General features: G+C 43.3%; 1 protein-coding gene and 1 long non-coding RNA gene across 2 annotated transcripts in view; both read left to right on the forward strand.

Annotated features, from left to right (window-relative positions):
* The window catches only part of LOC310779976, a 5,005-nt gene extending 1,016 nt beyond the window's left edge, over positions 1-3,989 (forward strand). Inside the window, exons 2-4 of the long non-coding RNA XR_014552887.1 lie at positions 255-519; positions 2,901-2,945; positions 3,330-3,989. This is a non-coding gene — a long non-coding RNA (uncharacterized lncRNA). The remainder of the gene's footprint in view (positions 1-254; positions 520-2,900; positions 2,946-3,329) is intronic.
* A 2,324-nt stretch (positions 3,990-6,313) lies between these two features.
* Positions 6,314-16,665, forward strand: tm4sf5 (transmembrane 4 L six family member 5; the record flags this gene model as incomplete). Its single annotated transcript, XM_083640205.1, has 5 exons — positions 6,314-6,487; positions 9,270-9,350; positions 9,957-10,102; positions 14,390-14,585; positions 16,648-16,665. 5 exons carry the CDS (start codon positions 6,314-6,316, stop codon positions 16,663-16,665), a joined length of 615 nt encoding a protein of 204 aa, XP_083496331.1.
* Between the last annotated feature and the right edge of the window lie 321 nt (positions 16,666-16,986).

Below are 16,986 nucleotides of genomic sequence, written 5' to 3' on the forward strand. Positions count from 1 at the left end.
AAGAAAATATTTGTTCGATGTTTTTGTGTGTGTGTGTGTGGCCCCAGTGAAATGTTCTATGGTCTCTCCCGATTATAGTCTATCCAGGGTCTAAACAAATCTGCATTACACCATTTCTTTCCTTTTCTCTCTGTCCCTGTTTCTTCTTTCGTCCCTGTTTCTTCTTTCCAACCTTCTTTCCTTTCTCCCTCATCCTCCTCTTCCCCCTCCTCTCTCTCTCTCTCTCTCTCTCTCTCTCTCTCTCTCTCTCTCAGATGAACCCCGTCACATGTTACAGCTCGGAGCCTAACATCCCATATCCAGATGCGCTGTATGATTATAACAACGATGGGCCAATTTGGTGGGGAAGGAGTTCTCTGGGTCTGCTGCTCCCCTGCTCCTCCACCTCTCTGCCTCCCCCCTCCTTCTGTGTGCTGTGCATGATTATCCACAGCATGCAGATCATATGCTGCAACCTGAAGGAGAACGCCAGAGTGACGATGGAGGCTGCAGGTCAACTCAAAAACATCACAGAGAGCGGTGAGACTTCTGTTCTCATCTTATTGTCTTTCTATTTAGTGATACATGTGTTGTTGTTGTTGTTGTTGTTGTTGTTTACATCTGATAGTATGTGAGATCCAAACACTTTCAGCATAAAAAGAGAATAACTTGAACAAATACATAGGCTTCCAGCACATGATGGACTCCTAATGGAAAGGACAGTGTAATGGTGGTGTTCAGATTCAGATTCAGATTCAGATTTCTTTTATTCACACACACTTGAAAAAATATACAACTTGAAAAATGAAGGAAAACCAGAGTGTGCAAATGGGAACCCCGAGGAAGCTTTCTGAGCTTTTGGTGGGGACCCACAAGAAACATAAATTATGACATTAAATAAACAATTATCATACAATACAGAACAGACAAAACAAACAAAACAAAATAGGACAGGGTACTGGCCTAATACCCCCACAACGTATCATACAAGACATAAGACAGACAAGACAATTCCCAGTCAGTTTCAATTCAGATATGTGGCTAATAGTTGTTTCTTCAACATAAAAAAAAAAAAGAGGAGACAGAGTGTGACATAGTTTCATCGAGCTCGTTCCAGATCTGCGGGCCCCTACACGCAACACTAAGATTAGTGCAATGCAGTTTCCTGGTTTTACCATGAATACGATGTTTCCTCCTGGTGTCGTGTGCGTGCAGAGGCACACAGATTGGAACGAGCTCACGTAGGCAGGGGTTTAAATTGTATGTAACCTGGTACATCAGACAAGCAAGTAATTGTATTCAGTAAGGGGTAGGAGATTATAATGATAAAATAAAGGAGCAGTTGGTGAATTGAAATCAGCCCACGATAGTGCTCTGATTAGTGTTAGTAGTAGTGGAAGTGGTGGAATAGTAGTAGTAGTAGGCCTAGTGATGATGATGATGATGATGAAGATGATGATGATAATTTTCTTTATTCTTGTCTCATGCACAGAAATACACATTTTGTGTTGCAGGGGTCTAAACTTTTCAGCCCATTTCATTCAATCACAAAACCACATGTAATTTATACAGCTTGGTCCCAAACAAAATTCTGCCTTCTTTCACATGTCCACATACAAAATCAGCTACAGAAAACTCCCCTTTTTAAAGCACAACTCAATTTTCTCATGATCATCTAATTCAAAGAAATCAACATAAACCAGGGGGGTCAGACTCTATTAGATAGTGGGTCAGATTTGTTCAAATGAGACCTCATGGGGGCCAGATTATTTTTTTGGATAAAATCAATTGGACTCATCAACACGTGAATATTTATTACTTGAAATATTTGATTTGATTTGATTTATTGTGGAGTATAAAAGACAACATAATCCGAGGGATAAACATGTGAAAGTGCAAACACTTATTTCCAACATGGGCCGATCATAAGTGCCATAGCATGTTTCCTATTCATACACCTATTAACAATAATTAGGTTTCGCACAAATTATGGTTTCGCACAAATTCAGCTGCCTCTCAAGTTTAGATGTGGGTTGCTCTGCAGTCGCTAACCCTAACCCCCAAGTTTGTCCAATTTTCTTTTGGTGTTTGTTCTTTTGTGCTTTATTGTATTGTATTGTTGTAACGCCCAGGCCACACCGTGGCCTGCTCTGTTATGTGTGTAATTCCTGAGGAGCTAAAACTCAGTGGACTATGAGTCTTACTATAGAGAAAGGCCTGTTATGTTTATTCCTTGTGTGTGCTCTGTTTTCCTCGCACCTGTTGCCTATGTTCCCTCGTTAGTCTGCCCCATTACCTGAGTTCTCCCCACCAATCAGTTCTCCCGTTTTGCCCCCTGTGTTGCTGCCTTCCCCAGCTGTCCCTCATATGTCATTATAGTTCAATCATGAGAGACTCGTAGGAAGTTTTAACAAGCTTTATTGAATCAGAATAAACAGTTTAAGCGTGGCGTATGACTCCATGATATGACATGATATGACGTGACTTAGTGACGTCACTTGGGCAGGGAGTTTACGACCCTAAATGACGAGGGGCATGAACAGCATGGGGTGCTCTAAACTATGCTGTGTAGAGGTTAGTATTCCATGATTGAAATACAAAAGGTCAAAGACCACACTTACCTGTGTCTATATAATGTCTCAGTCTGTGTCTAGTCCTTGTCGAATCATTGTTTTCCCTGTCTGGTATGTATTGTCCTCAGTGTATCGTCTATTGTTCTGAGTTTAGATTTTTGATATTTAAGTTCAGTAAACGTTTTGCTCCTAAAACCTTGCCTGCTGCGTCTCTCTTCTGTATTTGGGTCCACACACACTTCTTCATACCTGACAATTGTAGTACCGTTTATTGTTTGTGTGTGGTATAATAAAAAAAAAGAAAAAGACAAAAAAACAATAATTAGGCTACATTGTGTTTGATTACAGTGTGTCCTCAACTGATGCACCCAACTGGCTCTCCTGGCGGACCAGGTGAGTGGAGGAGTGATCATCACACCTAGCCGTAGCCCGTGACACAGGTCTCTCTCTCATTGGTCACACCAGACTCCATAGAAAAAACATAGTATCTGGTCAGCAAACACTGACTGTCTTGTTAACACATACAGTAGCTGACTAGCACACTAGGTAGAAGCTCGACTATACTACATATCCATAAATCCTCTGTCAGGCTATAGAGGAGTTATTCTGTACACTATGTAGTACTAGTTTTGTATTTTGTGTGAAAACAATGAGGCCCCTGGCCTCCTATAATTTAACGAAAGTGCCCCCCGGGCAAAGCAAGTTGAGTATCCCTAATCCAGGGATACTCAACTTGCTTTGCTGATCTCTCTCTCTCTCTCTCTCTCTCTCTCTCAGTGAACCCTACCTCGAGTGGCCTTGGTAGCGGGAGCTATGAAGTATGGCAACATGTTTTTTTTGGATTAATTGGTGTTGCCTCCATTGGCCTCGTCATTTTTCTACTCTGGAAATTCATCAGGCGGCGCCGAGCAAACTGCAGAAGATAATAAGAAACTTATTATGTAGCACACAAATAAAGTTACCAAGTGCCTTTATAGATAGTAAAACCATCAGATATGTAAATGTACATCAATTATTTCTCCAAACTTCATGCTCTCATAACAAATATTTCACAACAAAAATCAGAAGAGATCCTTCAGATCACGTCTTTTTCATAAACTACCCATCATGTATTGATTAGATCATGTATTATGCTAATGGTAAAAATTCTTCAATCTTTTTCCCCACAAATGTGATTTTAAAGAATTTATCCATCATTTAATGAAAAGTATCCAGAAAGTATCCTGTTTTATCCAGAATTTGTGAATGAAATGTTTTAGTCAGATCTGAAAATTACACTGCTGAGCTGTTTTAAAGATTTTATTGATGACTTTTTTCCATTTATGTTTACTGATTGACTATGTCCTACTACCTATTCATGTCGTTTTATACTCTGCAAAGCACTTTGTAAACTTTTGAAAACGTGTTATTTAAATAAAGTTTATTTATTTTCTCATTGTTTGTTGTTTAATCGTCTGATTCCAGTGTGTGTGTGTGTGTGTGTTTGTGTGCACGCGTTAACATGCATTTGGCTGTATGATGCATGCATGCATGCAGCTGAACGCTGACAATAGGCTACAGATGCATTTTTGCTGTTCAGTCTATTGCTGTGTCGTTTGTTTGTATCAGATGTGTCATTGTGTATCACATTATTTTATTATTGTTAGCTTTTGTGTGCTCCTCCCCTGTACCAGAATCACTTTTATTGCCACAATATGCAAGCATTACATACAAGGAATTTGTGTTAGTGTCATTATGCAGCATAGCAGTCATATCAATATTCCAAAGAAGACAATCACAACATTGCAAGTGCAGCCAATATGTACAATATATACATGAATAGGAGGAATGTTAAGTAGGCATTAAATATGAATTTACAGTCCGGGTTAAACAGGCATTAAATTAAATAGGAACTACAGAACAAGCAGTGCTCGATGTAGTTAACAGAGCAGCTATAATGCTTTAGTGTGCAGTCCAGTAAAGTGATGTTTTAAGGTGGGGGGGGTCAGCAGTGTTCAGGGGTTAGTGTGTGTGTGTGAGGGGGGTGGAGGTTGGTAGGGTCCGTCTATGGTAGGGTCCTTCGTAGAGGGGGCTTTCGGGCCTTGTTGATGAGGCCGACGGCAGTTGGGAAGAAGCTGTTCTTATTGCGAGAGGCTCTGGTCTTGACAGACCTCAGTCTCTTGCCGAGGGGTAGTGCTTTGAAAAGTTTGTGCCTCGGGTGGGAGGGGTCAGCCATGGATCTTACGAGACCGCTCAAGGCCGGATTAACCATATGGGCAACCTGGGCAGGCTCTGACGGACGAGTCTGTTGTGACCTTCTTCTGGGATGCGGGTCGGGGTCTTAATCGGCCTCGGCTGGGTCTACTGGGCGAGGGTGTATGATGTTGACAGACCCGAAAAACACCTTACGACCCCAGTTAACATCACTGATGACGCGTCCCAGCGCATGCTGTAGTATGTATATTTTAAACATATTGGCGCAGCCAGCCATTTTTTTTTGCCGGAAGTCGTCACACGACCACACAACCGGGTCAAATGGGCGTGGCTACATAAGGTGAACAGACAGGCAGCAACATTCACCAGCTATGATTGAAGGAAGGCCTGTTTGGGAATTTAGCCAAGGCACCGGGGTTACACCCCTACTCATCCGAAGGATGGTGCTCACTCACAGGGCAGAGTCCCTTCCTAAGGAAAGCCAAGCAGAATGAAGGGCGCCATTACCTCGACCAGAAGGCCATTACCTTAGGAGGTAATGCCATCTTGTGGTGGGTTAGTGGATTATCTTGTACTGTCTGCTTGTTGGTTTACTGTATTTTTTGATTTGTATATTTTAATAAATACAATTTTAATCATTTTAATAAATAACCTAGTTACAATATTACCAAGAAAGCTTTACATCACAATAATTAGCTTTATTCAGAAATCTGGGAAAATACACCAGTCATTCAATCATAATGGAGTACACAATTTTTATTAAACTTTCCATTTTAATTTAATAAACTTCTGTATTTGTACATATTCCTCGTCTATTTAATACTCGAAATGACCTGAATACACATGAACTCATTAATTTACTCATCACTCCATTCTTTTTATTCTAGTAGTCTGTGTCCTTTAGGTCTAAACCAATCAGGTCTAAACAGATTGGAAAAGGTTTTATTAAGCCTTCCTGTAAACCAAGACCTCTAAATAACTGATATCATGAACACGTATCAAAGTGCAGAGGGTGGACCTATGGTGGACCGCCTTACACACACACACACACACACACACACACACACACACACACACACACACACACACACACACACACACACACACACACACACACACACACACACACACAGAGAACTAGGCGACTACTCTTTTCGCTCTGTGGTCTTTAGATTACTCAGTTTTTCATAACTTATCTTGTGTTTGCTAATTGATTTTGACACTATGAGATTTTGTTTCCCCCAGTAGGATTTGAATCCTACATAGGCCATCCAGAGAGCCATGAGAAGATAGGACACACAAATGGTGACGCGTGAGATTACAGGCAGCGACACCATCACCCTGGCCTTTGTCCCCCCTCTCTCCCTCCTGCTAGAATTGTCACTGGTTGTGTTTGCCTTCTTTCACCTGCCTGTGTGAGACCAAGCTGCCACTGCTGAGCTCAGAGCTGGTCGATTGTCACCTGCTACTTCACTCTGTGTCATTTGCCGTGTTTTGCCATTTTCCACCATATATATATTTTTTTGACTTCTGGGTGAGTGAAAGACACACACGAGACAGAGAAAGCCATGTGCTGCACAGGGAAGTGTGCCCGTCTGGTGGGCCTGATCCTGCTGCCCTCGGCGTTCATCTGCATGATCGCCAACCTGCTGCTCTTCTTCCCCAACGGAGAGAGTCTGGACAACGGTCACATCTCCCTGCAGGTCTGGCTCATGGGCGGCCTCATCGGAGGAGGCCTGTTTGTGAGTACTACTACTGGATTCTACTCTGTCAAGTCTGGACTCACAGCTTTTTAAAGCTAGGTTTTATGTCTTTGCGGTTAAGTTTATTTGATATGGACATCACAGAGCATTGGAGATGTAACATACATGTATGCACAGTAACCAGATACACAGTGGGCGCTGTAGGGGAGAGTGGGGTGAGTTGTGCCACTTTTTACTTGAGGTGTCTTTAAAGTGAGGGCATGACAGTAATGCCTCCAACTACAATATGTAAATATATTTCAGGATGTTGTGCACCACTGGGAACACTCTCTTTGGATCTTAAATAAACTGTTAAAAAAATATGGCTATTCTTAAAAAAGTGGTCTCTTGGCACAACTTGCCCCCGGTGCGGGGTAAGTTGTGCCTTTGGAGAGAATACGTTGGGGTAAATTGTGCCATTGATTACTGAAGTAAAACAGAAGATTTTCATCTCATATACTGTAATGCTATATCAAAGCAAGACAAAATAAAGATAACACTAAAGTCCAGTGTACTATAACAGGGTTAAACAAGGCTAAACGGTAGCAGCAGTTGACCTACATATTTAACATTTTCAGAAATAAAAATGATGTTCAAAATGAACAAAATCAACTATCACAGAGCCAGGCTACACTTGCCAATACTGCAATATTCTTCAACAAGGTCTATTTAAACATTTAAGAACAAAATGAAATAAAATTTCACTAAATCAACTGCAACTGCACTGGCACAACTTAACCCAGGCCTTTTGGCACAAATCACCCCATCCCCACCATTTTAACAAACTTGTATCATATAGCTGGTTTGGAGCTAACATCATGCTAACAGTATAGCCTCATATTGTAGCTTACTAAAACACTAACACATGCGTGAAATGTTTTCAAGCTTGTCTATAATTGTTCAGACACAACAATCAATAAACCTTGATCATAAAAAATTTACTTTGAGAGGCAAAAAACAGTTTTTTGAACTTTAATGTGCTTAGCTCTTGTGCCATCTGCCTCCCTTCTTTGCAGAGTGAGTAAAATGGATGCCTCTTCAAAAATGTGTGGTCACATGACCAATTTCTTCTATGGTTTTCTAGATACAAGGGGTGGCACAACTTCCCCACTGGCACAACTCACCCCACTCTCCCCTAATGGCGTCGATTTCCGGAAAAAAATCCTGAGCTGAACACAGCCAAAGAGTATAGTATAGACAAGAGCATACATGTCATTTCTTGGTTTTTTCCATAGGTATTTTCAAATCACTGTTCTGATACATATCTGGGGGGTAAGTCCCCCTTTAAGTGTTTATAGCGGAACGCTAATTTTCAACACCTGTCCACAGGTGGCTTTTACGGTATATTAAAAGCTGCCCAAAAAGGACACACCCAAAAGGAAACATAATCAGATATATAACCACATGAGTAAAGCCATACATACACATGTATTGACAAGGAAGTCGCTGGAGACTTTTTAAGGGCAAAGTCATGCCTTTTCATTAATTGCCAGAAATCTTGACCAAACACTTGACTTTCATAAAGCATCGTTATCTTCTGTCACTTTCTAAGACAGGGAGGTTGCCAGCACAAGTTAACAAACAAGCATTGACTAACCCTAACCCAGTAGCCTACAACTGAAGATCAATGGGGGGGACCTGTTGTCACGATTTTCATTTTTGGGTGAACTGTTCCTTTAAGTTGAATACGATTTGATTGGAAGAGGTGTCTTTTTGAGTGCTGGTTTTAGGTTAGTGTAGACAGATACTGCCATGCCATGTATCGTAGACACTGAGCAACACTGTGGCACTAACACGACTTGTTTCTACCGTGCCTCAAATGCTCACTAATAATCAGCTCTGATCACAGACCACAAAAGTACGTCAGCGATATTGATTTCCGATTGATACCAGTCTGACATGAGATTCTGATCAAAAGTAAGAGATATATGCGAGGCTGTTTAAATCGTTATGCAGCATATGAGAGGATCTTTATCTGACGGCCAGATTGTGTGACATTAATCTACCAGTACAACACAGATCTCACAGATACCAGATTTAACACAGATCTCATACTCATCAGCGACACATGGTTCAGTAGCAGTAAAGGAACAGTAGTAGCAGTAAAGGAATTTGTGGCTTAGGATATTTTTTGTTATCTTCAAATTCTTGCCGAGCGGGTTGGCAGCGACCCTATCTCGTTAGTTTATAGCAGGACGATAGACAGTACACAATTATACAATGTCCAAAATATGCTGTTCAGAGAGACCTTTGAGGCTTGTTTGAGGGTGTATCCTTTATCACAGTCACTTTTACAATTTGGAGGCTGGATGTTACAGTGTGTTCAGTGTCTGATGATACTTTACCTGCAGGCAGTTTCTTTTAACCCATTGATACCTGATGCAGCATTTGCGTGTATATCCCTCATTTGTGTGCGTATCCCTTTAAGACCGCGAACCGCGTTAACGCGGTTCGCGGTCTTAAAGGGATACACACACAAATGCTGCATCAGGTATCAATGGGTTAATGGCACTCCTGTCTTTTTCAATGTCATCGCCCGCTGGAACAAGAGACTGAACGGAGATTCAGGATTCACAAATATTGGCTTTAGGAGATAAGAGAACACGGGCACACAACCATACAGACACTGTAGGCTATGCATGCACCATACATACTGTACAAATGCCAGGAAAAGTTTTTTGGGAGGCTCTGAATTGCATTTAAAATGTTTAGAATAGCATATTATCAGTAATACGCTCAGATGGTGGTGCTGAATAACTTTCTTTTGGGCGTAACCTTTCAGATACTGTGCCCCAGCTGTTCGGCTATCAAGGCCGGGGGCAAGGGTTGCTGCGGGAATGGTTGCTGCGGAAACCGTTGCCGGGTGAGTAGTCAGTTGAAAGGTTTACATTGACACATCATTGCAGGAAGTGGACAGAGAGTCCTCACACATTGGATAATGACATGTCATAAAATGATCAGGTAATATAATATAATATCTAATGAAGGACAAACTAGAATGATATCTACAGTGTATGGGCAATGTTGCTTAGGATGCTTTTGGAAACATCATTAGGAATATTAAATGCAATCAGATTCTATGATATTTAAGCAATAGTTCATTTGAATCAGACTTACATGATGACGGATAAAGACAAAGAGGAAAATCTATCCATGAATACAACCAACCTGTGTGTGTGTGCGTGTGTGTGTGTGTGTGTGTGTGTGTGTGTGTGTGTGTGTATGTGTATGTGTGTATGTGTGTGTGTGTGTGTGCATGTGTGTGTGTGTGTGCGTGTGTGTGTGTGTGTGTGTGTGTGTGTGTGTATGTGTATGTGTGTGTGTATGTGTATGTGTGTGTGTGTGTGTGTGTGTGTGTGTGTGTGTGTGTGTGTGTATGTGTATGTGTGTATGTGTGTGTGTGTGTGTGTGTGTGTGTGTGTGTGTGTGTGTGTGCGTGTGCATATGTGTGTGTGTGTGTGTCCAACAGATGCTGAACTCTGTGTTCTGCTCTGCGTTCGGCCTGGCCGGGTCCATCTACTGCACCAGCGTGGCATCAGCAGGTCTGGCTATAGGACCCCAGTGTGAGGTGGGCCACGTGGGCAGTGGAAAATGGGAATACCCCTTTGAAAACATGTGAGTGTGTCTCTCTCCCCATTGCCCAGAGCAATTTAGAGAGAGAGTGGCATCAGCCGAGGACCAAAATGCGTGACTCATTAGCCAATGAACAGCCAGGAAGGGGTCTCGCGCTACTTTTGAATGCTAAAATGAAGCTGATAATGTACAATTTGATTAAAAAAAAAAAAATCGAAAATCAAATTACAACACAAACTGTCCATTTTGCGGCAAATCGACAGTGCTGCTTAATCAAGAACCTTACTTCCTGGAACTCTTGAGAGTAAAAAAACTGGTCGATTGGAGTGAATGGAGATGTCGCGACTCTTCTATATATATGACTCTGCCATTGGCCATTTGTAGGTAAAGAAATAACAGTGAAACTATGATCAAAACAGTAACAAATGTGTCAATGTAAAACTTTATAATGATTCATCCATTTGCTGTGGACCCTCCAGGATGCCCTCAAGGACCCCTGGTGGTCCCCACACCCCATCCTGAGAACATTGACTATAGTGGCCGAGAACTATACTGATAACCACTTACATGCACAGACACACACACACACACACACACACACACACACACACACACACACACACACACACACACACACACACACACACACACACACACACACACACACACACACACACACACACACACACACACACACACACACACACACACACACACACACACACACACACACACACACACACACACACACACACACACACACACACACACACACACACACACACACACACACAGACACACACACACACACACACACACACACACACACAGACACACACACACACACACACACACACACACACACACACACACACACACACACACACACACACACAGACACACACAGACACACACGCACACACACACACACACACACACACACACACACACACACACACAGAGACCTTGCTGCTTATTCTCTCTCCTGTCTATCCTTCCTTGTCCTGTACTGTATGTCCTCCTCTGCCCTTCTCTGTAAGTCTTATCTGCTCATCAGTTCATGTCACATTCCTTATCTTTGTTGAATAGCACAGTAAAGTTAAAGTAGGCTATTGGCGAGCATGGTTTCGTTCTGCTGCGTCAAAAGAGCAAAAGAAAATGTAAGCTTGTTCACATACGTCCAGTAGGTGGCAGAGCAGACCCACTTTACAGCCTCGGATGGAAAGGCCTCTTAATCCAAGCCTGGGAACTCAGAAATAAGCTACAACTCTCTCTTCAAAATCCCTTTCTCTCTGTATTTCTACAAACTCTATTATCTTCCAATAAGAATATTGATTATTATCTTATTGATTCCTGAAGGAAATATCGTTCTTGGCTCGCACTGATCCACAGGTAGGGGGGGGGGGGGGGCAGAGATCCGAGGTCAGGGTTTAGAGCAGCTGGTCTTTCAGTTGAAGGACAGTCTGTCTTCCTTCTCACTTTAAGTCATGTGACCCACATGTTAACATGTGACCCACATGTTAACATGTGGGTCACCCATCTCTGGCATCTACTGCACATGACTCAGCATTCCCGAGGAGGGGGGTCTCTATTTGCATGGTGTGTAGGGGGGGGCGGGGGGGGGGGGGGGGGTTCCCTGCATGCATAAGATTAGGGTGACCTTGAATGGCCGTGACCTGTGCTGCATTTAGCAGCGTGTCACGGCGTTCTTTGACACAGGCCTGTGAAGGGCTACATCAACTTGACTTGCCTGCAATGCTGCTAACCAGCTAAACCAGCACAGAGCCAAACTGACTGACTAATGCTGCAGGTATTTTCCAGGCTTGGGCTTGTAAATTGGAAACGCCTCTGGCTAGAAGAGGCCTATCGGCTGATTGTGAGACCTTTAATAAACATGCAGGTTATTGTGGTGCAGCGCTGAGTTGCTTTGACTTGTACTGTCGGTGACTGCTTTTATGACAGCTGTTTAGGAGCAGTAGTTCTCAAACTTTCTCACGCTAAACTGACACAAATTAGACCACGGACCCATCGAACCCCCGAACCCCACTTTGAGAACCACTGGTTTACAATGTTTACGAGGAACTTGACAGTCGATGACTCAACGCATGGTTTGAAATGAATATTCTTCCTCAGCCAGTTAGTTACTCCTTCCTCTTGCAGCTTCCTTATTTCTTGCAAAATGCCAAAAAGCCATTATGAAATATTGACATTTTGGATAAAAGTCGTTACTTGAAGTTCCTCTTATCCAAAATCAATCAATAAAAAAAAACTAATTCTGAAGGAATGGAAGTCCCCCTCTTCGCCTTCTTTTCAATTGTGGTTGACGGACCAGACCTCTGTTGTACGGATGGAGAGACAGAAGGTTCCTGAGGACCAATTCACTTAAAAGAAAAAAGCATCTATCTGGGAGCCGTTTCTAGCCTACCTCGATGAGGTTAGGGGTGACGGGTGACTCACCTGGCTGGTTTCTCATGGACCCCTTTGTGTCAGATCCCATGCACAATATCTCTTACAAGCACTTAACCCATTGATACCTGATGCAGCATTTGTGTGTGTATCCCTTTAAGACCGCGAACCGCGTTAACGCGGTTCGCGGTCTTAAAGGGATACGCACACAAATGAGGGATATACACGCAAATGCTGCATCAGGTATCAATGGGTTAAGTACCTTATGCGGCTGGTAGCACCACGTTGTAATATGTCGATGTCAATGTCGATAATATATGTATGCTTTTTGTCTTCTTCTTTCCTTTTCCTGTGTCTGAGCCTGTTCGTTTGTCTTGTTCGTGTATTGTTCTGAGAAAATGGAAAATAAAATATTGTGGGGGCGGGGGAAACATGAAATCTGTGGAGTAAAAAAAATAATAGTTTGAATGACTTCAACCTAAGGCCATGTTCACATTACAGGCAAATCCGATTTGCTGCTAAAGTCATTAATCGTCATTATCTTGATCGGTTTCCCAAATCTGATTTGGGAGTGTGTCCGCACTGCCACAAATCTGATTTGGGCAAGTGTTCAAGTCGGATCTGTGTGTCCAGATACAATGAGCCAATGAGCCAACATGCAATGTTTCTGGCAGTGTTTGCATGTCTGCTCTCTGCTCTTCAAGTCCCCGCCCAGGGCCGATTTTACACTTCATGGGCCCCTGGGCTATTCATCTCTGCAGGGCCCCCCCCCCTCAAGCGGAAGGGGGGGGGGGGGGGGGGGGGAAATTTGAGTGTTTTTTTTTTACCTTTTTTAGCCGTATTTAAAGGAATATCTCATTTTAAATCAACATTAGGATTATACTGTTGTGATGTCATTATTCAGTATCTTCTCCTTTTCTCACTAACTTTCATGTCACCACCTGCTCTGGGCGCCTCCCGTCGTGTGATTGGTAACCTAAATGTCAGACCTGTCAATCAACGTGTCTGAAATTGTGATTTACCAATCACAATTTACCAATCACAACACACACACACACACACACACACACACACACACACACACACACACACACACACACACACACACAGGGGCATCCCTGTACATCTGGGGGCCCTAAGCACGATAAATTCGGGAGCCCTCTCACAGGGTTCCATGTCGTTGTTCCGACCTCTCGCTGTTCCGACCTCCCCTCTCCCAGCCCCCATGCCTAAACCTAACCTCCCCCAGACCCTAACCCAAAACCTAACCTCTCCCACCCCCACGCCTAAACCTAACCTCCCCCAGACCCTAACCCAAAACCTAACCTCTCCCACCCCCCATGCCTAAACCTAAGGTCGGCATTGCGAGTGGTCGGCATAGCGGGTGGACACCCTCTCACAGTGGATGTTATTACTCTGCAAAAAAAATTGAATGGCGTCAGTAAAAAAAACATTTTTCGCGAAGACCCTGGACAGGGGGCCCAAAAAAACCCATCAAGGGTCCCCCCCCCAAAAAAAAAAAAAAAAAAAAAAAAAAAAAAAAAATTTTGGGGCCCCTTGATGTCCCGGGCCCCGGGCTTCAGCCCGGGTAAGCCCGTTGGTAAAATCGGCCCTGTCCCCGCCCCCCTGCAAAAGACATTCTCAAATCTGATTGGGGTGATCAGCGCGTCCACACTGAAGTCACATCAGTCGAAAGCACATTGGAAACTACCTCCATATGTGGTTTGGGACAAGTGACACAAATCAGACTTGGAGCGTCCAGACTCATAAAACCAATCTGGATAAAGTCATTAATAGGTCACTAAAGTTCACAAATCAGATTTGGCCTCCTAGTCCGAACATGGCCTAAGTGTAGGCTACGTAAACCTCTGACTTCAACGGTATTATGTCCATGCTTAATAGGCTCTACTCTCTCCATCTCAGGGCGGAAGGCAGCAGCTACCTGGTGAACCAGACTCTGTGGGATCAGTGTGTGTTCCCTGAGAACGCGGTGATGTGGCACGTGGTTCTGTTCAGCATCCTGCTGAGCATGGGGGCGCTGCAGGTGGGGCTCTGCGGCATGCAGGTCATCAACGGCTGCGTGGGCTGCATCTGTGGCGACTGCCGGGAGAGCAAGGAGGTACGTCACACAACTCGTCTCTAATCGTGCATTCCTTTATAACTGGGAACTGGTAATCTTACGACTTCAAAGGTCATGAGCTGGGACGGTGACGTCACCAGAGCTGCTATTTCCCATTCCAAACTCGTAGGAGCCTCAGCAGCCCCGACCTCAAAAATCCAAGATGGCTGCACCGCGCAACAACAGTAGTAGTAATGTTGTTTAGCACTTCTGTTTTGTTTGTGTCTCACTAAATCAGCTGTACACACAGCACTGCCTAACGTCTATCTGCGTGGACATGAGGCTGCAGTGTTTGTATGCTCAAAATGCAGAGAAATGCCATGTTATCAACTGTTATTGCTAACAATGGCTAGCCTGGCTAGCGACTGGATCTGACCAATGAACAGTGAACTTCCCAGCTCAACTTTTCTGCAAATGGAATGCTAACAAAACGGATGTGACGTCATTTAGCCTCCACATCCCAGTTCTTTTTGCGATAAAGGAACGCACGATAACTCCTAGACGTGAACTCTTCCCGAGAGAACGGGCTTTGTTTTCTGATAGAGGATAGAAGTGGGTCAAATGGATTTTGAAAGGGATTCCTGAAGGGTCACAAAACACTCACTGAAGACACGTAGATGATGATCAGGAGACGTTTTTAACCAGATGATAAAAGTGCAAAGCGTTAAAATTAGAGGTTTTCAAAAACAACTTCATCAAATCCAAACGAACCATTCTGTTCTGTGATGGCCTAGTTGCTGGAAGTGGGACAATTTCAGTTCTTGGTCAATATATTAGCTTGATGTATGATTTGGGCCTATAGTCATTTTCGTCTGTATTGTTTTAGTGCTGTTTTGATGTGTTGATAGTGTGATTGTAACCTACTGTATATAATAGGACCTGCTGTTGATATGAAACAAGAAGGAGGAAAGGTGCTGTATTTGCTGTATGTCATTTTAAGGACTGACTTCTTATTTGCAGTCCGGTCAGCAACTGTGAACATGAAAGACCCAAAGTCGGAGACCAAGAGATTTAAGACTCGACCCTGTGATGTCAACGCGTTACAGCCTACTTGGAGTAGTCTCACAGTAGCCAGCTGTAGCTGAAGCACGTGAGGCTATAGCCTACCTGGAGTTACTTTCTAGACCAGTCGTGCCCCCCCCCCCTCAAGGACCCCCAGGGGTTGTTAAGGGGGTTCCAGGGGGTCCCCAGCAATAACACAATGCATGACTAATTTGGTCATGGGTTTCACACACTTTCTTTAATAAAACATCTCAAAGCTAAAATCGTAACAGCTGAGGGACCCTGGGATCAAATCTTATCAGATTCGTCCGTGGTTGAATTTGTGTCACCTTAGGGGTCCTTGACGTGAAGAAGTTCCAGAAGCACTTTTCCAAACAATGAATGGAAGAAGAGAGTGTTTGTAGGAGTTTTTGTAGCCAAACAAACCTCCACACAAACTCAACTCCTCTCAATCATAGAGAGAACATAGCCTACTCATACTGAAAGCCAGTGGCGTTTCCATTTAATTAACTGTTGGCAAATGTACCAGACAAGCAGATGTGAAGGCTGTAACGTTACACAACATGTTGACTGACTTGACTCATTCCCGGGTACTATATATAAATTGTCAGCTTGGCAGCAAAATGAAAACGTACATCAAAATCTGAACTCCAACTCAGCAGAATATTCTGCAGGTCGAGCGAACAGATAAATCAACGCGGGTTGAAGATTAAGCTGAGATTTAACGTGTGGTTTGACGTACAGTGAGGAGGTTTGGGGACACACTTTAGATGCACAATATTATTAGAAACATGACATGGTTCACAAACCGCTATAGCCAAAACCTGACAGATACAACAGGTACAACATTCTTTAACCAATGTGCATGCATTCAACTTCTGGGAAATTATCCATGTCAAAGCAACTCAGTAATGTTCGACAACAGCCCTACACATGGACAAGATGGTTGTCCATATTATAATATTTATGAACAGTTCTCCCAGTCACCTGATCGCCGTTTTCCTGTCAGAAGCGTGAAATAAACACGGGACGTCTCATCTTCATCTTCGTCTCTTTTCAGGAGGAAGGTGGCTTGTGAGAGTGCAGCGGATCGACATGTCGTCACCTGCCTCCAGAAAGGCCAGACACATTTCAGCACTTCATTTTTCATTTCGTTTCCTAAACCCATTGATACCTGATGCAGCATTTGTGTGTGTATCCGTGGTCTAACCGCGTATGATGCGGTTCGCGGTCTTAAAGGGATACACACACAAATGAGGGATATACACGCAAATGCTGCATCAGGTATCAATGGGTTAAGTTCATATTCAGGGATACTTTTCCACGCATGCATATTGCAATTTTCCTTTGATACTCGTTCATGCTTTTTTCACCCTGCTCTGTTCTGCCATGTGCCATA

The sequence above is a fragment of the Poromitra crassiceps genome, assembly GCF_964638095.1.
Source record: "Poromitra crassiceps genome assembly, chromosome: 7".
Classification (NCBI taxonomy): Eukaryota; Metazoa; Chordata; class Actinopteri; order Beryciformes; family Melamphaidae; genus Poromitra; species Poromitra crassiceps.